A 21483-nucleotide genomic window follows, 5' to 3' on the forward strand; every position below is an offset into this window, starting at 1 on the left:
ATACAGGAAGACACAGGTTGTGAATTAAGCTTCAATTAAACAGTTCACCTGTTTCCTGAAAGTGCCTTTTCCATTTCATGCTGTCTGTGTCCCTTAACGCCTCCTCATGCATCTTCACTATACTTTTCTTGTCTTTTCAAACTGGTTTCCCACCGACTAGTAGCTTGAATACATGTTTACAGACATGTATGTGGAGAGCTCAGGCAATAGTTTTTATCTGTCCTGTAGTTTTCTCTTGTATGTTGTCACAAAACTAACAAAGTCAATATCAAATTAGTGGTCAGTAACAAAGTATTTTTGAGTGACTTGATTATTGTTGTGGAATTTTTGCACTACCTTTCATCGACAATATATTTATTTGTTTTGAACCAAAGTCTGAAATGATAAAATGAATCAACGACTTGACTGGTCCTGCCTCAGCTGAGCTTTGACAAACTGAGTGGTGTGGTTACTAATAACTGCTACATAAATTCAAAATGCAATGGTAGATGACAGTGACAAACTAAGTTTAAAAGGATAGATTATATTTATGATACATGCTCAAGTTCTCTGCACAATTGACCTGTGTTCATCTGATTGCCTCCGTCCATCCTTGCTGCCCCAGCTTCATTACGCGTACCTGGTGTTGACAGTGATGATGAGACCAAGACTCCTTCTCCATCACCTCATCACGGTCGCTCTCGTCCTCCTTCCCTCATTGCTGACTCCTCCTCAGAGTCTGATGAGGGGGATGCCAGGGGAGAGGTGAGATATCGAAATCATCCGTGTACTATAAAGTGGACAAGAATGTGGACCTTAACTTGTTTATAGTATATGAGGAAATCACCCTAAAACTGGGTAATATATAGATTGTGTGACTAGAGAGACCAGAAAAATAGAGGCACCTCTACAGTATAATGCAATACTATTGAATGTCCCTGCAGTGTTTGATTTACTTTATTTTTTATTTGACTCAGTTCTATGATACATTATTAGACTGCACTTGATGGTGATATTGTATTTTCCATTTGGAAATAATGGGTGAAAAAATATTAGAAACAACTTACAAAACAAGGACACCACAAACTACAGCCTCAACATTAATTTAAGAGAGAATCAAACCATCTCTAGAAGAGAATATTTCCTGAAATGAAACATTTGTCCTCTCTCTGGATAAATAAAGGTTAGAAAATAGTGATACTTAACAATTTTAAAATTTGACCTGCAACAATCTGAAATGAGTTAACTCATACCTTCTGCATAGTGTGTAGTCGCTGATCTCTTTATATAACCGCTGGACATAAACAGATCTAATAAAGTATTCATATACAATTAAAAAATTTGCTTGAGAAATCTTGCAAAGTTGAGGTTTCTCCAACAGGAAAATATGAATAGCAGTAGAACAAATACTTTGCAAGATGAATTACAGCATATTAGGTTTATATAATGTTATCACAACATATTGTGAAACCTTGTGCGTTGTAATTAATATACATTTTTACAGATGTTTGACATCTATGTGGCAACGGCTGACTACAACCCCACTGTCGCAAGCAAAGAATCTATCTCTCTGAAGGAAGGACAGTATGTTGAGGTTTTGGACTCAGCCCATCCACTCAAATGGTTAGTCCGGACCAAACCGACCAAAACCACACCATCCCGCCAAGGCTGGGTCTCACCTGCCTACTTGGACAAGAAACTCAAAGTATGTCTCAAGAATTCAGCCATTGATTCAACAACATAACAACTTTTTATATTCGTATTTATTAATTGTTTTGAGGCCTTTGAACATTTTAAAGGTAATAATAAAAATGTGTGTTATTTCAGCTTTCAGCTGAAACGGGTGATCTTCCAGAGGCAAGTGCAGAAGAGGTGTCAGAGGGTGAATACAAGAGGAAATTATTGTAAGTACAGCATATCTACATTCACAAAGCAAATCCTGGAATCAAAGGAAGCGCCATAACCAACTATTTATGTCCCCAGCCAAATGTTACAGGACCTGATAAATGGTGAATCAGAGTTTGTAAAGGAGATAGACTTCTTTACCTCCCATCACCTGAAGCATGCAGACAGCTCTGATGTGCCGCCTGATGTCAGCACCCAAAAGGAAACCATTTTCAGGAACATTGATGACATCAAGTCCTTCCATAGCAAGTGAGCTCACCTTCTGATTACTTATCATTTTAGTCAGCTATTTTAAAAGCAAGGTAAAGAACATGAGTGTTCTCCACCCAGATCATATGGCATTCTCTTCTCAAATATAATGAAAGACAGTGAGATTTTCTTTTATCATCAGTACATTCATTTTCTTTCCATTTTTTTTTTTTTTTAGGGCATTCCTCCCAAAGCTGAACGACTGCGACACGGATGATGATGTAGCCATGTGCTTCCTGAAGAACAAGGAGGGCTTTGAGAAGTACCTGCAGTATCTTGTTGGTCAGAGTCAGGCAGAATCTGCTGTCAGTGACAAGACTGTCCACCACTTCTTCAAGGTAACAAAACACTGCTCATGTTATGCCAGAGCCATATGCTCTACTGTGGATTATGCAGTCTGCCTAAAACCATTTAATTGTCTAATGTTAAATTTACCACACTAGCAAAAAATATTTTTGGGTGTAAGAATTTGCAGATATTTGTATTTTCCAGTTTATTTAAAGCTGAAATTCTTTGGTAATTACTTGTAAAGTGTACTTCATATAAATACCCAATCATTGGGGTGACCAATTGTGCACCAGTAAAATTATTTACATTTTTATTAATTAAACTTTTCCTTTCATTACATTGTAGGAGTACACTGAGAAAGCACAGGCTAGTGCAGACCCTGTAGATCCCCCTGTACGCAGCATCAATGCCTACCTCCAACAACCACTGGACAGGATTCAGAAGTACAAGGCTTTCCTCAAGGTGACGTATTCACCAGACACAGAATATGCAGTAGCCTTGTTAGGATATATCACCTGCATGTGTAAGGCATTTGCTTTTAGACCTGTATCATTATCACCTCAGTTGTGTTCAAGTTTCTGCTCTAACATCTTCAGGAGCTCATTCGAAACAAGGCGAGAAATGGTCAGAACTGCTGCCTCCTGGAAGAAGCTTATGCTATGGTGTCTGCGCTCCCTCAGCGCTCTGAGAATACTCACCACGTCTCCATGATCGAGAACTATCCTGCCACACTGGAAGTACTCGGAGAGCCAATTAGACAGGTAGGATATGGTTAAAATCTAATGAATTTACTGAGTAGAGGTTGATTTTGTGTTTGACAGTCTATATAGATTCGAGTCCAAAAGTCTGACACCACTCCACTGTGTTGTTATTTTACAGGGACCTTTCCAAGTGTGGGAAGGAGCTCCTGGAATAAGGACGTCCTCTAGAGGTCACCACCGCCACGTCTTCCTCTTTAAAAACTACTGCATAATCTGCAAACCTAAGAGAGACAGCAACACTGATACACAAACATATGTCTTTAAGAACATGATGAAGGCAAGACTTTTAATATAATCACACCTTTTTATTTAAAAAAAAAAATAAAAGGTTTTCATCTTATCAACAGCCTAAATGATGCTCTTTGTCTTGTTGCAGCTGAATAACATTGATGTGAATGAGACAGTGGAGGGTGATGACCGTGCCTTCGAAATCTGGCATGAACGTGAGGACTCTGTGAGGAAATACACCTTACAGGCCCGAACCATCACCATCAAGAATTCATGGTTGAGAGATTTCAGAGAACTGCAGCAGCGATACATCACGCCTGCATGGAGTGAGTGGGACACACACACACACAGACACACACACACACACACACATATAATCAAGTTTTTTCTGTATCTGAATCTCTTATTTGTCACTTTCAAACATTGCCTTTTATGATTAATCTGTTTTTATAGGTCCCCCTGACTTTGAGGAAATTCTGGCAAACTGCACAGCAGAGCTGGGACAGACTGTTAAGCTCGCCTGCAAAGTCACTGGAGTCCCCAAACCTGTGGTCACGTGGTACAAGGGTATGAAATTTGCACCAAGTATTTTAGTAATTTGCTCTACTGGACAACATATAGAGTAATGGAGACTAATGGTTCATACCCTTAATCTCTGAGTGCCAGGCAGTTTGGCCAAATGTGTGTCATTAATGCACCGGTTTACATGCTGGACACAGATGGACGTACAGTGGAGGCAGATCCTCATCATATCATCATCGAGGACCCTGATGGTTCCTGTACACTGATCCTGGACAACATGACAGCAGATGATTCTGGCCAGTACATGTGCTTTGCCACAAGCTCAGCTGGCAATGCCAGCACTCTTGGAAAGATCACAGTTCAGGGTAAATGGCATAAAGTCTGATTGTGTCCTAACATACCAGATGTTTTCATTCATAACTATAATGCACCACTGGAAAACAGCTGTAATAGGCCAGACTGCAGTTAGACTAAAAAGAAAGACCATTTGCAACTAAGGAATAGGTTTAGTTTGCCAATTTACTGAGTAATCAAATATTAGTGTGGAGTGGTCACTTCAGCTGCTTCAGAGAACATTGCTTCAGTACACGTTTTCTCGGGCTTAGACATGTAATCCATTTGAATGTTTTTCTTGCAGTACCTCCTCGTTTTGTGAATAAAATGAGGAATGCTGTCTATATTGCCGGTGAGGATGCGCAGTTCACCTGTGTCATTCAGAGCGCCCCCAACCCCAAGATCAGGTACGGACAATTGTTGCTAAGAAACTGGCAAAAACATTTTAATTAAATCTAGTATTTTCTTTGAAATGTCTGTGCCTCCCCTGTGTGTTAATCTCTGTGCTGTGTGGCTGTGTGTACCTGTTAAAGGTGGTTCAAAGATGGCAGGCTGCTGACTGACCAGGAAAAGTATCAGACCTACAGTGAGCTCCGTAGTGGGGTTCTGGTCTTGGTAATAAAAAACCTGACAGAGAGAGACTTCGGACACTACGAGTGTGAGGTTGGTCTACACTATTCAGTACAACAAATTATATTTAAATCATATGACTAGTGTTTTTTAAACTAATATGTAGAGAGAAAAACAAACATTGCCAGTAGGCAGAAATTCTGTCTAGGATATTAAGTTTGGAAACAAAATAAGGCTTCTGGCACAACTTCACCTACTTCCAAGGGGCATGGAGACAGGAAAAAATCCAAAGAGGTCAAAACGCGAGCAACACTTGTAGTAAACAGATGATGGTCAAATGAAGTTCTTCTGTTTACTACAATTGGTGCTGGACTTTTATATTTAGTTTCTATATTTAGTTTAAAAGAAGAAATGACTTTCATTCATGTTAATTTGGTTTTACACCCAAGAAGCTACTCAAAGTCCATTGATGTCAATTAGCAACATCTTTAGTCTAAAAATACATTCCCTGCTGTTTCCAGCTGTCCAACCGTCTGGGCAGTGCCAAGTGTGCTGCTGATCTAGTCCTACCCTCTGCTGTGGCTCGCACTGGTGAACAGGCCATCACTATTGAAGGTAAGAACACTGACTTTATCCTTACAAAAGCAGACTGTATAATATACAATATACAGCAGACTGTATAATATACAAAATAACTTATTCTTGCATTTAAGTTTAAAGATGGATACATCTTATACTTTAGATGTGTTCATTTTTAATTCAACTCCAGCTTACACTTATCATCTTGCTTCTATTAAATCTGTTTCTACCTGCTTCTTCCACAGTTACCGAGCAGGAGACTAAAATACCAAGGAAAACCATCATTATGTAAGTGTAATTGGACTAAACTGATCTTCTTGCATGTGATTATTTTTGGCTTTATTGTGTTGACATTGCTTCCGCAAACAGAGCATGGGCCGAGAGGAAATTTGGAGCACTTTAGCTTGTGTGTGTGTGCGCCTCTCTCTGGCCCCATGTATGCATCGCTGTGTTGTATTTAAAGCCTGAGTGCAAAGGATTCTATCACAACGACGATGAAAGGATGGGCTGTTTTCACCAGGGTGCTGTCTTCTTTAACTGGTAACTTAATTATTGCAGCTCCTTATACAGACAGACAGACATTTAAAATGATGTGGTGTGTACAAAATAGACTGAAATAATTTAATTACAATATGGAAAGAAAGGATGAGTTCATATTGTTGTGATTATATCCTTTTAAACCACAGTGAACAGTGCAGAAACCTTCGGGATGCATGTGACAAATGCTTCCTTAACATCAGACTTTCCAGTTTTTGGGGAGTCACCTTTTCCTAATTAGTTACTAGTCACTTGTATGAGTGACTTATGGGTGGCTATTTAAGCCCACCAGCATCAGTGTGAAAACTGCATGCAGCCTGGTAGTTGTACATAAGATCTGTAGCACTGATATTGTCTGTGGTCGTTTTTTTTAAATCCAGCGAGGAGACTATAACCACTGTGGTGAAAAACCCTCGTATGAGGAGGCACAAATCCCCCGGCTTGACTGTTGCTGGAGCCCACCGCTCTGAGACTTCCACCCCAGAGCCTGCCACCGCCAGGCTCAGGAGGATGCCCACTCCAAGAAAGACCGCTATCCCTACTCTCTATGTCACCGAGCCCGAGGGTGCTGAGGCCAGGGCTATGGAGAGCAAACCCAGGTGGGTTGAAGTAGAGGAGGTCATCGAGTACAAGGTCAATAAATCTCCCAGGCTGCCCAGGAGGAGAGGCATCTCACCTGCAGCATCTGATCGTGCAGCCACTCCCTCCAGACCCAAAAGGTCTCCACCGGAAAACCCAAACGCTAACAATTCTAACAACAAGCTAGTGGAGCAGGCTCAGGCCCAGCTGCCTGGAGACGTCAGCAGCCAGCCGCTCTCCTGGGAAGAAGAGGAGGGCAATGCTCCCTCTGGTTCTGCCACTGTAGAGCCACATGAGCTCTCAACTGTCCTCACTCCAGCTGGAGAGGACAACGATGACCTGGATGATCAACAAACTGTCATCTTTGAACCTGATGATGAAGATAATGATCATGATCTGTTCCGAAAGCAGGAACCTAAGATCCTGAAACAAGGAGATCGTGTTTTGACCCTCGAGGACTTGGAGGACTATGTTCCAGAAGAAGGAGAGACCTATGGCTCCTCCAACGTTATCACTGAAAAGCCTTGTGAGATCTCTGTGCTCCAGAGGGAGATCGGTGGGTCCACGGTGGGACAGCCTGTGCTCCTGAACGTGGGGCGGCCTGTCGTGGCGCCGAGGCAGAGGAGCAGCTTCTTCAGTCGCTTCAAGGAGCACCTCTCCAGCAGTCTTTTCTCATCCAATGTCCCTCAAGCCGGCGGAGCACGGTCCAGTACGGAGAGGAACGTGCCCATCCAAGTGAGCCACGCGAAGCTCGAAGTGAAGCCTTCCTACTGCTCAGAGGTGCAGAGAGTTGAAGGTGGGCAGCAGAGCTTTAAAACCAAAGTGTCAACTCAGACTTACGGCTACACATCAGTGGGAAACCCAGTCACTCTTCAAATTAGAGATAACCTTTATCAGAACCAATAGAAGCAAACATTTTAAATTCGGTACCACAAACCCTCTTAGTCTTAAATGGGGACATTTCTACTTACATGATGAAAAAGAACTTATCCTAACCTCAAGTATCTTTTCTGCATTTGACAGACCATTCCATTTTGAAGCTTCCCATCTGAAAGTGGACTCATCCTCTGAGTCTTTTTCTTTTTTTGTCAAATGGTTAGAGTCGCCTGGTCTCTTGAGACTAGGCGAGTTGGAATGTCACTGTAAGCAGGTTTCAGTCCCACGCCATCCCGTTACAACTGCTATATTGTCATGTATATGTGTTGTACAATGCACATGATAGACAGAAGCTACGAAACTAAGGTTTGACATTTTACTGACACTTTCATTGTCTTTTGTTGAGCTGAATTAATTTCATCACATTTCACTTATACATACCTTCACTAATTCATGAACCTTGACCCACTATTATTAACTGATCCAGGCATTATCTTTAGTGATCTCTCTTGTCATATTCATAAACAAAATAGTTATACAATAGATATTTAGATATACATATTTTTTCGGTTTTACTTTTGTACCTTTGCAAGAAATGTTGCCTTTTGCACTTTTGCAGTGCCTTGGATTGTTGGATCAGCAAATGTTGGAGTTAAAGACTATTGATGAGGTCATGACTGCATGTTTCTATTTCAGTATTACTGTAAGTTAACTCGAATGTGCAGCACTGATTATGTAAAACCAACAGAACTTTGGTGACTATTGGGCTGTTGTCTAAGTTGAATCAAAGATGTACGATCAAATTATCGTCAGTTTGGTAAAATCGGACAGAAGTTCTCTACTACTTTTGTTATTTGTGAATGATTTCTTGGTGAGAAGCTTTTACAAATGTGACACTGCTTCAAGCAAATCATTTGGTAGGTGAACTGATGACCTGTTTCACAACAGATCTCTGTGTTTGACTGCATCTGTTTGCAGATGTGTCTACAATTGTGAATTCAAAGTTATACTCAAGAGTTTTAGACATTTTGACATCTGTTAATGCAGTGCAACGACCTGTGAACTCACAGGGTGACGCAGGGATATTCATGAGTATGTGATATTTAGATGAGTGACTGCATGTATTTGCTTTTCCAAAGGAGATGTGTTTATCCAAAGTAACCTGACCTGTCATGTCATATTTGATTATGAGCAAATGTTTGTGCAAAATACTTGAGCTCAGAATTTACTACCTTTTCAATGCAATTTATAATGTGACTAGAATAACTGCCTCTTTAGAGATGTGTGGTGTTGGTGTTGTTTAAAGTTGTTCTAGTTAGCTACAAGGATCATGTTATGTAATAATATCAAAGGCACTAACAGATTTTAATTGCTTGTACTTTACATGTGTAGTTTTTGGAAACATGAGATACTCAGTGTTAAACCAGAATAAATAAATGTACTGCAAATAATAGCTAGTTTCTTTCACAATTCTTACTTACAGCACGCATACAAATAATTATTACTCCAGTATTGTGTTTTGACATATTTATTGGAGTTTCAACTGGTAACATAGTCTTACTGCTGTATGTTTAATGAACTTAATCCATAATTTCCTTTCAAGCGCAACATTGTAATAGCTGGTTAGGTTTAAATGGCAAACCAGAGGACTGCATGCATTTCAACAAATATGATGTGACATTTGCACAAGTAATTTAAATAGCAATGAATAATAACAGTTATAACAAGAACACAAAATCACCTGCACAAAGGAATGGGTGTTACAGGGTGCCTGAATATAATTGTCTGGGTATTTTTAATATCCATGAAATTGAAAAATGTAATAAGAAAACAACATGCCAATTTACAAATGGATTATAAATGTTTTCTTAGCTTTCAAGTAAAAGGAGGTTTATCGTGTGCTTAATTCTAAGCAATATAAAAAAAGACATGCCATTTAATTTGTCTTCAAAGTTAAAAAGCTCTCCTTTTGTTATGAATCAAAACAGTCCAATGAATGTCATTTTACTCTACAGCTGAAGCTGCAAAGTGATTAAGTTACACAATATAAAAGTTTTACAAATTCACAACTGTAAAATAAACAGTTAAACTGATCAGTCACAGTCGACAAAACAACAAAAAGGTGACATTAGATGTACTATTGTTTCTTTGTTCTACGCTACATTTTCTACCTCTGTCATGGGATTTAATCCTACTATAGTACTTCAGTATTTATCCTTATCCAGCAAACCAAACTTTAATGACGTTAACACACTATGTGGCCAAGTCTGTAGAGTAAAAGCATTAACCAGCACTGGAACAGTTGTATTATTTCAACAGTACAGTTGACTTGCATGTATCCCTTGTAAGTAAACAACTGCCATGTTTTCCGTCGCCAGCACATTTGATTGTTTCTGTAAATCTATTTAATGATCAACTCAGTTGCACAAAAAAACTCTAATGTTGTAAGAGTAACATAACTCACTGCCACTAACCAAGATATCCAGATACATGGTTCTTCATACCATTGACAAACCAGTTTATCCATAATGGAATGAGTTATTTTACGCTTTGTTTGCAGGACCAAGCTGTAAGTAGTATATCTGTTTATCTGAACATCCTACCATGCCAGTCTCATCAAGTAAGGATTATTGGAGTATCTTCTTTTCATACAAATGAAAATAAAAATATAAAAAGCGCTTTGTCAGTAAAAAAAAAAAAAAAAAAAAAAAGGTCCACTTTACAGTATGTTATCATACACTTCTAAACAGTATGTAAATCCAACGGACAGACCACCATCTGTGGGAATGTACACGACTGGAATGGAGGTCTGTGGTTTGTGAGGAGTGGCTGGACGGGGCTTCATGGTGTCAGGATGCCGCTGGTCTCCTACGAAGACATGCTGATTTTCTTCACTTTATTAATTTCCTTGAGAAAAAATAAAAACATCATAACATAACGTCATAAAAAAGTCATAGTATAGTGTTATGGCTATAGAGATCATATGGAGATCAGAATTTAGGTCACAGGTTCCCCAGCTCATCAGGAGCAATGGGATGCACCTGGGATCTCCCTCAGCTGGTGGCAATCAGCTGCGGCTGGGAGGTTTTATAAGGAGATTTGGTTTCCTTGTTCATGTGGTTGTGTGCTGTCAGAGGGGCAACACCTTCAGTTTGTTCTCTGAGTTTTGTGTTGTTGGTCTTGCCTATTCTAAGAATTTCTCATTTGGCAATTTTTATTTACCCCCCCTTCTCTGTGTCTTCCAATATCTTTTGGTTTTGGTCCAATTCTTCTGTTATTCTATCCCCATTTTTAGTGGGTGATGGTTGGGAACTATATTCCCAACCTTTTAGGACCCACAGACCCATTTTGTTCTGTGTTTTGTTGCAGTTTTTAGTGTTTTGTTAGTTTCCCCAACAGCGGCCCCTGAGTACCAGGGGTTTTTTTTGTTTGTTTTTTGGGGGGAAACGTAACAATAGTAAGGCATAAAAGGTCATAGTATAGTAGGGCATAAAAAAAGGCCCAGGGTTCGAACCCAGAACCTTCTAACCACTGTACCACCATGTAGGGTAAAAAGAAAAAAAAAAAAAGGTCATAGTATAGTAAGGCATTAGAGTCGCCAATTAGCCTAATATGCATGTCTCTGGATTTCAGGAGGAAGCCAGAGCAACCAGAGGACCCGCGTAGGCAGAGGGAGCCACTTAGTTCGCTAATGCCTTGGGCCAGCCTTTGGCTGCAGCTAGCTAACTTAACAAGCTAACATTAGCTCCATTAGTAATTAGAAAACTCAGTCTCCAGTTGACTGCAGACCCGTGCACAGCACAACTGGATAATCACTATTCAAGGGGAGGGGATTAGCAAATCGTCAACAAAACTTTTCATTTGTAACTGTGTTTTTGTTGATGCGCAACTGTTAATAGTGTTAATAGTAACTCACCTCAAGAAGAGCATTTTTTAACTGCCCATAAGCATCCTCCAAACTGTCATTGACGATTATAACATCAAATGCACCAGGTTCTTTACCTAAAAGAAGATACAAATATTCTCAGTCATGATTTGAACGTCTGGCTGGTTTGAAACTTAAATTTTTCTGAGCAAACTGTAAATACTTACTGAACTCCATTTCCACCTTGGCTGCATGTAAACGTTTCTGGAGACTCTCCTCTGACTCGGTTTTCCTGTCTCTTAAACGTTTTTCCTGCAACAACAAAATCAAATCAACAGAAGGCAGGCAGAAATATTCAGAAGATCCAAAACCTGTGGGACCAGTTATGTGACAACAGGGAGTGTCTAAATATGAACAAACTGGTTTATCAGAGAGAAGCATTTCCTTGTGCTCTCACCAGGATTTCTATGGATGGTGGCTGGATGGAGATGTAAATGGGATTGAGGTTTGTCCCTTTGATGTTCCTCACACCCTGCATGTCAATGTCAAGTATACAGATGAGGTTCTTGGCCTGGACGTCTTGCACAGCAGCTTTACTAGTCCCGTACATGTTCCCAGAGAACTCCGCGTTCTCGATGAAATCACCGTTGTCAATGCCAGCCTGCATCACCTCCCGTGTTACATAATGGTAATCTGAAACCACCAAACAAGGACACATGCAGAATAAAAAAAATATAAAACTGTTTACTAGAAATTTAAGAAATGAGTTGTTAGCATGGTCATGAAAAAGGAGACTCTGTACCTTTGCCATTTTCCTCTCCAGGCCGGGGGTTTCTTGTTGTATCTGAGGAATGATGAGACATTTATGCCATGGTCTGTACTGGATTTGAATCTAGAGCTGAATTGATTAGTTGATTGGGTTTTATACCAAAACAAAGTTGTACACTTACGAGAGACGCTGAAGCCAAAGACACTGTCATATTCCTTTATGAGCTTCTTCAGCAGAGTGCTCTTCCCTGCCCCGGAGGGCCCGCTAAGCACCACAGGCCTGGGTCCAGCCATAGCTGAAAGAGAAGTAGAGAAATAAGGAGTTGTCAGTGAGGGCTGAGAGACTGAGGCTCAAGGGTGACACATAACCACTGGAATCTAACTGCATGAGTCATCGTAGGAGTAAATCTGTTTGTGCACAGACATATGGTATTAAAATCACACCAGTAATACAACATTACAGCAGCTTCACATGTTCAGACAAACCTTGCTCCGGTGGATAAACATGATTAAATGATAAGCCAGCAGTTCTCAAAGCAAATGATGAGACCAAAATATCCCCTCAGGAAGAGAGCAATCAACTGGTTGGCAAGCTATGGAGGTTACCATGGTGCTGTAGAGAAACAATTCATCACTAATTGGAGAGCCCTACTGCACTTGTTGATGGCAGGAAAGAACAGAACAGTTAACAAGAACATTTCTGAGTGCTAGATGTACTGAAGGTACAGAGTGGGCTTAGTTCCCCCAAGACACAATAGACATCTGCCATGGCCATCCTCTGGGCTAAGAGGGGCCAAGCAGAAGTTGCAAATGGAGAGTATAATGCACATCAGGTCATAGTTTCTGTGATACGTTTCTGTGATTTGTGTGTAAGAGCCCGTCCTTCTCAACGCAGACATCACCAAGGCGAGAGCACCCAGGCACATGTAACACTGTAAGGCCAGCAATGGCAGCAGCTGGCAGAGGCGGTAAGGTGTAAATGCTAGCTAATGCTAACAACATACACAACCTATGTGCTTAGGCAAACAGATGAAAAGGACACTGCTGCTGGGTGTCAGGCTCCTTTTATCAGGTGGTTTGCCTCACCCAGGTCCCATGCATGACTTGGTACAATGACTCCACCTTGTGTATTGCATACCGTCTCCAGCAGTCAGGAAGAATGAAACATGACTTCCTTTTAACTAACGACACAGCCATCCAGTCACTGCCAAGCCTATACAGAGTACTTTCAGTATACATGTTTATAAAAAGTACTTGTTTCTCAATATCTTGCCTTTTGTTTCCCCATTACCAGTTATTTTTGGCATGCTACTCAAGTAAGGAATAAAGTAAAGCCCATAGTGTTCCTCCTTACCTTTCCACACAGAGTGCAAGTAGACAAGGCATTCAAGTGAGCAGGGCGGGTGTGATTGTGTGTCGGTGAGTGATGTACAAGAGCAAAGGGGAGGAGGGAAAGAAAGGGCAGGGCCATATTTACACACCAGTATTTTGAATGGTTTATACATAATAATCTGATATTGCAGAAAGATCCATGTGTGTATTATTACTAGTCCAATTACTATTACTTACATCAATATCAGGTATCAGATAGGTTGGCAAGAAGTTGGAAAATTAGGTATTCCATATGACATGATGACATGCACTAAATCAAAAACAAAAATGTGTTCATTAGCTTAATCTATCTTTAAAAACAAAAGTAAAATGTGCTATATTTTGGCACGCCTCTGTGGTGTTTGAATAATAGACTAAAATCACAGCATTATGAGCTGTCTTGTCTCCAGGCAAGCCAGATGCAGCGAGGCTGTGTCTGCAGGTGCAAATGACAAGAGTCACCCTCAGTTGCCTCTTGAATGCTTCCCGTAAACAGCAACATGGCTAATTAAAGGTGCAGGTGTTCCTTTTTCAGAGGTCACTGAAGCCTCAACATTTTCAGTCCTGTTTTTAAACTGGGTATCACCCCCTAACCCCAACCCTCCACAACCAGATTTTCAAAAGTTATCCATGATTGTATTTGGGCAATTTACAGCGGCTTCCTGTTATAATTTAGAAACAAACAGGGCTGCAACTACCAAATCTTTCTAATTAAATATTTTTCTTAGTTTATCATTAAGTCTATAAAAAGTCCACCACATTTTCACAGAGCTTTTGAATATGTTTAATTTACAGCAATATAAGACACATTGGAGAGGCCGCAACCAGTGAATGTTCAGCATGTTTGATAAATGTCTGAAAAGATTAGCTGTCAAAGTTGATGCAGATTCATTTCGTCGACTGACGAATCATTTCAGTTCTAAAATAAAGAAAATTTTTATGCCCACTGTCATGTGGGCTGCTTATACTTGAAAACACCTACTATAAGGTCATCAAACAATGAACAGAATCAAATTTAAAAAGCCTCATCTGCTTTCTAATTGATTAATTGCCAAAATGAAAAGATAATACCACCCAAGTTATTATAAACAGTGCTGGAACACTTGATTTATGAAATTAGATCAATTCTAATTTTAAGAATTTCTTACTCCCAAAAGCAAAAGATAACTACTTAAATGAACATTAAATGTGCAATTTCAAGCCATCATTTTGAGGAACAGATGGTACAGTTACATAATTGCTTAGTCCCCTTTCACCTTTTCATGTCCACATAAAGGTTGGATCACAGGGCTAAGAGGAATTAACATCAGTCCTGAAACAGGCAGGAGTTCTGTGTCTTGCTCAAGGAGGGAAACTTCATAACTAATCATTAACAATTGCATTTTCTTATTGCAATCATCTGACACCTGCAGCTCCTATTCACTCACAAGAACCAACCTCAAACCAACCTTGTACTTAGATTAGAGCTGTGTGACAGGAAATGAGAGACATGAGTTTACAATGAGCCATGTGCACTCAATCTCATGTGATTGATATTTGCCTGAAGCAAATTTTAAGTCATGTGAAACCTATTAGACCTTAGTGGTCAGATCAGCAACTACTTTCCAAGCAAAAAGTGACAAACATTTTATGGTTCCAGGTTCTCAGATGTGATGATTCAGTATTTTTCAGCCTTTTCATGGACAGAATGATTTATTGACTAACAGAGAAAACACTTAACAGACAATCAGTGATGAAAATAAAATTTTTTTTGCAACTCTGAAAGTACAACATACAGTTTGTAATGTCAAAGCAGTTATTTTGTTAGCTCAGTTTGCCCTGAAACAGGGGTGATTTGGAGGTTAAGTGGGCACACGCACGTTCAGTTTTCCTTTTTATTCAGTCTAATGCTGTGATCCCCTCAATATAACTCATTCAGTTTTTTTCATAAATTGTGAAAGTAGCCATTTCCGTTTATTAATATAGAGTAAGTGTCACAAGTTTCTACAATCTTGTGCCAGACTTATCTAACAGGATTGGATTGCTATGTGCACTGGTGCTGACTGGCATGACTTTTTTGATTACTTTATTATCATATAAAACCTTGATGACATTGTCATAATTGGCTGAATTAAAGATGCAGGAGTGAATAAAGGCTTTAAAATATTGCATCATTTGGCTTTAATATATTACATTGCATAACTATGTTATCAAAATGAAAATTTGTGTCTAATACAGCCTTTTAAAATGTGAACAGAGTTTGCTGTGTACACAAGCACTGTGTTATGAATACAATTGAACTCAATGGGCCGCCAAAGACTTTAATGCAATATATAACTCATAATAACTAATAAACTGTGTGTTATAATGAGCTTATGTACATATGTTCAATGGATAACACTGCACATTTTGAATACTACTGTATATATTACCTGACATAAATGGATGTCTATGAGATTGCTATTAAAACTTTTGTTTGCAGGACTTTTACTTGTAATTGCGTATATTGTGTTTTCATGTTGATGTACTGGTACAGGTAAGTAAATATTTCTTTCTGCCACTGAATGTCTAACAGTTGTCAATAGGAAAAGACAACCTCATCCTAAGAATCCAATTAACCATGACCTGTCATACTTCTGGTTGAACTACAGTTAACATTGAATCAGCTAAACTAATCCAGTTTAGTAAACAAAAACCATCTTAACCTGCAGCAACGGTGAAGAAAAACAGAGTGACTGGAGTCACACTGACGGAAATGAATGGCTGTCTGTTAACTACAGTGGTACAAAAAACAATTCAAACAGAACGACACAGACAAACACATAAACAAACAAACATCCTCCTTCTTACCTGAAAATAGCCTGGAAAAATATCTCATGTACATCGGGAGTTACGTTAGTCTAAGATTGTGAGACCTTGTCCGGAGGGTTTTCTCCCTCCTCCGCTGCAAGAGCCATTAGGGAACCGGGGCTGTCTACGTCATCACTGCGGGTCACAACATTAACACGTCACGGCGAGAATGTGCGACACAAAACAAAGAATCGTCAAGTTTTGCTATCAATAGCCAAAGAGAAAATACGCTGCAAAAGCAGGCATTTTAAATATATCAGTGCAATAAGCTAGTAGCTACACTTTTTTTCCTTAACGCGGAGAGTAATGTATGCACGGTGAGGGATTGCCATTGCTGTAGCTCTGTCTTCAGGGCGCAGAGTAACGCATGCTGCAGAGCATAGCCTAGCTGGAGGAGTTAGATCGCTGTTTTACTCAACTATACCTCTTGAGCTTGGTGGACATTTCATGAAAATACATACTATATTAGTTGCCGGGTTACTTTCAGTGATCTGAGTAAATACCACCAGGAAGCACGTTGTTCCGACCGATGCAGGGATCCTAAACACATCGTAACTCCCCGGATGAGTGAACGCTGAAGGCCTGGCCAATCGCGCAGCTCATGTGCTACCGTGGCTAAAAGTTAGCGGGCAGAACTAGCGGCCCGCAGTTCTTAATCTAAAAGTGACTGACTAAACATGTTTGGTTCTTCGAGATCAGGGGGGATCCGAGGAGGACAGGACCAGTTCAACTGGGATGACGTGAAAGTTGATAAGCACAGAGAAAATTATCTCGGTAAGTTTTAAGAGCCAAGTTGGCTATGGGCGCTGACCAGAGACAATGCTAATAGTTGTCTGCTAACTTACAAACAACAGAGCAAGGCATGTAAAATCACACATAAGCTACACACAATGGCTCTAATGCTTCACGTGCTGTTTCTTCATACCTTTTGTTTTAGAGTCCCTCATTCCACAGTATCTGTGCTGGTCTAGTCGTTCGCTTTTCTCCTGTTTTCCACCCTACAAACAGCAGGTCCTAGCTTTCATTACTTCCCGTCTCTCACTGAGCAGACACACGATGCCTCTCAGTTATGTGACCCCAAACCGCTTGCAACATGTCAGCATGCCAAGCAAGGGCTTCGTAGCACCCACCACAGCTGTGACATAAAAGGATAAAACAGAATAACGTTACACAATGTGTTCAGTAAGTTAAATAAACACATGAAATGGGTATTATGGTACAATAAAAAGCTTATTGTAACAGTACACATTTCATCAGCAGCAGAGATTTTCTAAAGTCTGGTGAGACTAACAGGTGGCTCTGGAGAGAGGAAATGACCCTGTAATGTGTATGTGCAAATTTATTCTTTATTCATGTGTTAAATCAAAGCTAGAATTCTACCAAAAAATTGAATTTAATTTGTGCTGTTCCAGTAAGTTTGGATAGTCACATCAATATCGACAATCACTTGCATCTGCAACAATGAGCTATCAGTTGATTAATCATTTAAATAATTTTCTAGCAACGTTAATGTAAAATGTTAAACATTCGATGGTTCTGCTTCTTAAATAGTGAATTTTAGACTATTGTTTGGCCAAAACATTGACATTGGACATTTAAAGACCATGTGCTCTTGGAAATCTGATAAGCATTTTTTGCTTTTATCTGATGTTTTATACACACAATAATAAATCACTGCATCTGGGAAGGAATTTGCTTGTTAATTGAGTGATGAGAACAGTTTTCTGCTACAGCCCTACACAATCATAAGTTGCGAGATCTGAAGTGAGTGAAGCCATGAGGTAACCTCCATTGGAGTTGTTCCTTTAACACTAAATTAGATTGACTGAGCTCAATTCATTATTGTTTTGGGGTATTGCATCCAGGAGTTTTATGTTATTGTAGGGCCAAGATCTTTGAATCAGAAAATGTTTAATTCATAAATTGTACAAACTTTACGTCCTATTCCACATTGTTACATTACCACTACAGCAGCGACTCTCTGCTGTTCAGCATAATGAGGGACTAGTTAAAATTCACAAAGTAGAACTCAGCTCTACAATACAGTAGAAATAACATGTAAAACACATCTTTCTCAATCACTCTCAATTCCTCTGTGTTGTTTCCAGGTAACTCTTTGATGGCACCAGTAGGTCGATGGCAAAAAGGCAAAGACCTGACATGGTATGCAAAAGACAAAAAAGGCAAGGAGGCTTTGTCCAGAGAGGATGAACTTGCCGCCATCAAAGCTGCAGAGCACGAGGCACTGTTGGCTGCCCTGTATGTATAACTTCCTTTTTAAAAAGAAATTGGAAAGTAATGCAAGCATAAACTGATGAATGTAATTAATTTACTTTTCTGTTTTTAATCTAGAGGGCACAAGAATATAAAGAGACAACCAACTGGCCTGACCAAAGAAGTACGTCACTTTGTTTCAGTTTTGCTTTCAGTCAAAAGATCAGAAAAGGCTGTTAAAGAATTTGCCTGCTTTAAAAATGTTGAATGATATGAATCTTTTTTGACATCAGGACCTTGCAGATGTTTGCAGGCGGGAAGAGGTTGATGGTGAGGAGAGAAATGTGGACCGTGTCTCAGGCCTGGGAAGCTCCAGGTGATTTTTTTCTGTCTTCTTAATAAGAAAACCATGGTTCTATTTTTGTTCAGTCACAGTGTTCCTCTTGACATTCAAGTGGTGGCTAGAGAGCTGCTTATCCGAGTGCACTGTGATTCTAAAGTATTTGTTTACAAGTGTGTGTTTCTTTTTACAGTGCAGGGTCAAGGAAAATATTGCTGTCCCAAAAAGAAAAGGAGGCTGCGAAAATAGGCTTACCAGTTTTTACAGTAAGTTCACTTTCTCTCTCTATGGCCTTTTCAAATGTCAGATATTTAATATACTGATATTGATTATGTTAATAATGTGCCATGCATTATGATGGGCAAAAATGATTGCAGTTTCATAATAAAACAAACGGGCCTTTTGAATATCTTTTTTGAGTAGTACTGGAAATAGTAGTATCAGTAAAAGTTAAGAGAAGTTCATTTCATGCGATCTGCACCTTGATGTAAAAATGAAAGAAATACTGTCTTTACAGCACCATAAGACCGAGGGTCGTCCAGAAACCACAACAGCAAGAACATCTGAGAGTGTAGAAAAAGGAGAGGTGGAACAACGGTGTGTGTGCATATTAGTTAATCTATTTCACATTCCATAGCTCCACTGGGGCAAATGTGGCCCTGTATCCAGTTTTTTATGTTTATCTGAATAATAATTATCTTCACTACTCACTTTTAACTCTAGGCATGAGAGCAAAAAGAAGAAGAAAGAGAAAAAGAGCAAAAAGGAGAAAAAGAAGAAGGAAAAAAAGAAGAAAAGGCAAAGAAGAGACTCATCCTCTTCAGATTCAGATGACAACAGAAAGCGGTTGGTTCACTCATTCATTCTGTCACCCAAACAGTGACAAAACAGGATTACTACAAACTATGGCTTAAAAAAAACTGAGGCATTTTGGCATCAATCAGTGATATTGTGTTGTATCTTAATAAACCATATTGCATATTTGCTCATGGTACTGTGTCCACCTCCTGCATAGTGGAGCAGACTTGGCATGAATCAGAAGCTTTCCTCTGTCAGCACTAGAGGGCACCAAGGCACTGTCCTACACACAGCAACTTGAAGCATTGCCTTTTAGAATTAGGGAGCACTTATCCCAAGATAATAGATATATTGTGTAAATCAGGTCTGTGGTGGTGGTGGGGGGGTGTACTGATTTAATAGTGTAATTTATGTGCTTCAGTAATTTGTGCCAGCAAGACAGGATTCACATGAACCAACATATGATAGACGTCTGCAGAATTCATGATATATAAGAAGTTGAAGATGCAGAAGCGTGTCAAACACAATAGTCAGTTATATTCAGTCACCGGGCCATTTGGTATTTTCTGTGGATGTTACTGCAGAGCTCATCTGGCAGTTAATTCTTTCCCAGTGTCACAACATCTTAACTGAATCCCCACCGCAACGCCAGTCATTGATTGTTTGTTTCTTTTTACTCTTCAGGCACAGAAAGGACCACCATCATCATAATCCATCATACCATAGTCAGAGTGGAGCCAGACCCCATGACAGCCATTCAAGGGGGGGGGCAAAGGCTGAGCGACAGCCCTCCTACCCTTATCATCGACAGCAGCGGCATGACACAGACTCCTCTGATGGGGGGTCTCCTGTGTCCCGTAACCCCGCCAGCCACAAGATGGCCCCTGCTGGTGCAACACAAAGCCACAGGCGGCGCCACGACACAGACTCGGACGACTAATGTCCCCCTCCCCGTAAATTCAAAGATGCATAATACAGACAGAGTGCTCTACAGCAGCTCGACTGGCCCTGAAGCCCTCATTTACCCTGGACAACCAGATATATAGGTGATGGAGACAGGTTAATTTGTCTGGCCTCCTGTTTTAACTTTTCACCAATGAGTTGGTCCTGGGACACTGTGTCTTTTGTGGTATTTTGAATTTTGTTTGACAAGTTAGTATTTTAACACATTCTGTATGATTTTACAACAATACTTACTGTATTGTATATCATAGTTTGTGAGCTTTTATTTTATCGCATAAAAAACCATGAAAGATAGAAATTTTTCAATAGCAAATGGAATTATCTTTTATTCCTATGTCTTGCCCTCATGGCTGTTATTACTCAGGAAATCTTAGAAATTTATGTTGAACCCAGAACATTGTTGCGTATGTTGGGTGACCACCACAATTCATCAGTGGAGATCAGTGATACAATGAAAATACTTAAATATAGGGCTTTGTGGCTGCCTCTTGCAAAATTACAACATTTTTAAAATCAATTAGGTGTGTTTCTTTTGGTGTTTTTTGTCAAAAATTCTCTAGGATGCTCCTTGATGCCTTTGCGTCCTTGGACATCACCATCCCACTGTGCCTCTTGCACTACTCAGCAGCTCCGGTCCTTTTCTTTTTCTCAGTCATGCCAGCGCTCCTTAATCCCTCACCGTTCTAGGTTGAGCTCCCTGACTGGTGCGATACCATTGGAATGCTCTCCACTGGTCATAATAGAGTGTAGTGTTTGCATTTGCCTTGAATTGGTCTGAAAGAGGGTATTCTGCTGGCTGGCACCTGGGGGGTGCACTAAAAAAGAGCAAGGCATTCATAAAGAAGAGTGCAAAAAACCAGGCTGGTCCTTTTTATATGGCCGAGTACCGTTAGACCGCCACACACAAACCAAGCTGATGGAGCAGCAGG

The 21483-nt window shown here is 40.0% G+C and overlaps 3 protein-coding genes across 5 annotated transcripts in view; 2 read left to right on the forward strand and 1 right to left on the reverse strand.

Moving 5' to 3' along the window:
- Positions 1-8857, forward strand: part of obscnb (obscurin, cytoskeletal calmodulin and titin-interacting RhoGEF b) — a 58746-nt gene extending 49889 nt beyond the window's left edge. The window contains exons 72-87 of the mRNA XM_087173346.1: positions 605-744; positions 1484-1684; positions 1807-1883; positions 1963-2133; positions 2312-2471; positions 2767-2883; positions 3018-3182; positions 3301-3459; positions 3559-3736; positions 3864-3977; positions 4130-4297; positions 4570-4672; positions 4799-4928; positions 5357-5450; positions 5660-5702; positions 6332-8857. Coding sequence (XP_087029472.1) covers positions 605-744; positions 1484-1684; positions 1807-1883; positions 1963-2133; positions 2312-2471; positions 2767-2883; positions 3018-3182; positions 3301-3459; positions 3559-3736; positions 3864-3977; positions 4130-4297; positions 4570-4672; positions 4799-4928; positions 5357-5450; positions 5660-5702; positions 6332-7436 — 3125 coding nt within the window. The 3' untranslated portion in view covers positions 7437-8857. The remainder of the gene's footprint in view (positions 1-604; positions 745-1483; positions 1685-1806; positions 1884-1962; positions 2134-2311; positions 2472-2766; positions 2884-3017; positions 3183-3300; positions 3460-3558; positions 3737-3863; positions 3978-4129; positions 4298-4569; positions 4673-4798; positions 4929-5356; positions 5451-5659; positions 5703-6331) is intronic.
- Positions 8858-8918: 61 nt separating this feature from the next.
- Positions 8919-17311, reverse strand: guk1a (guanylate kinase 1a). 3 transcript variants are annotated; one of them, XM_023403808.2, is made up of 8 exons: positions 17165-17303; positions 16240-16374; positions 12222-12335; positions 12074-12115; positions 11729-11964; positions 11499-11583; positions 11323-11408; positions 8919-10313 (listed from the first exon to the last, which is right to left on the reverse strand). In XM_023403808.2, exons 2-8 carry the CDS (start codon positions 16271-16273, stop codon positions 10275-10277), a joined length of 636 nt encoding a protein of 211 aa, XP_023259576.1. In that variant the 5' UTR covers positions 16274-16374; positions 17165-17303; the 3' UTR covers positions 8919-10274. The 3 variants fall into 3 exon arrangements, with proteins under 3 accessions (XP_023259576.1, XP_023259577.1, XP_023259575.1); XM_023403809.2 differs by lacking the exon at positions 16240-16374 and having other exon boundaries at positions 17165-17311; XM_023403807.2 differs by lacking the exons at positions 16240-16374; positions 17165-17303 and adding an exon at positions 13394-13701.
- cunh1orf35 (chromosome unknown C1orf35 homolog) lies at positions 16381-21071 on the forward strand. Its single transcript, XM_023403806.2, has 8 exons — positions 16381-17013; positions 18348-18498; positions 18592-18637; positions 18747-18829; positions 18987-19059; positions 19311-19390; positions 19517-19639; positions 20276-21071. Exons 1-8 carry the CDS (start codon positions 16917-16919, stop codon positions 20529-20531), a joined length of 909 nt encoding a protein of 302 aa, XP_023259574.1. The 5' UTR covers positions 16381-16916; the 3' UTR covers positions 20532-21071.
- The last annotated feature ends 412 nt before the right edge of the window (positions 21072-21483 follow it).

Source organism: Seriola lalandi, unplaced genomic scaffold (assembly GCF_002814215.2).
Source record: "Seriola lalandi dorsalis isolate HSWRI2012SDOR001 ecotype SW California unplaced genomic scaffold, Sedor1 jcf7180002054182, whole genome shotgun sequence".
NCBI classification, from domain to species: domain Eukaryota; kingdom Metazoa; phylum Chordata; class Actinopteri; order Carangiformes; family Carangidae; genus Seriola; species Seriola lalandi.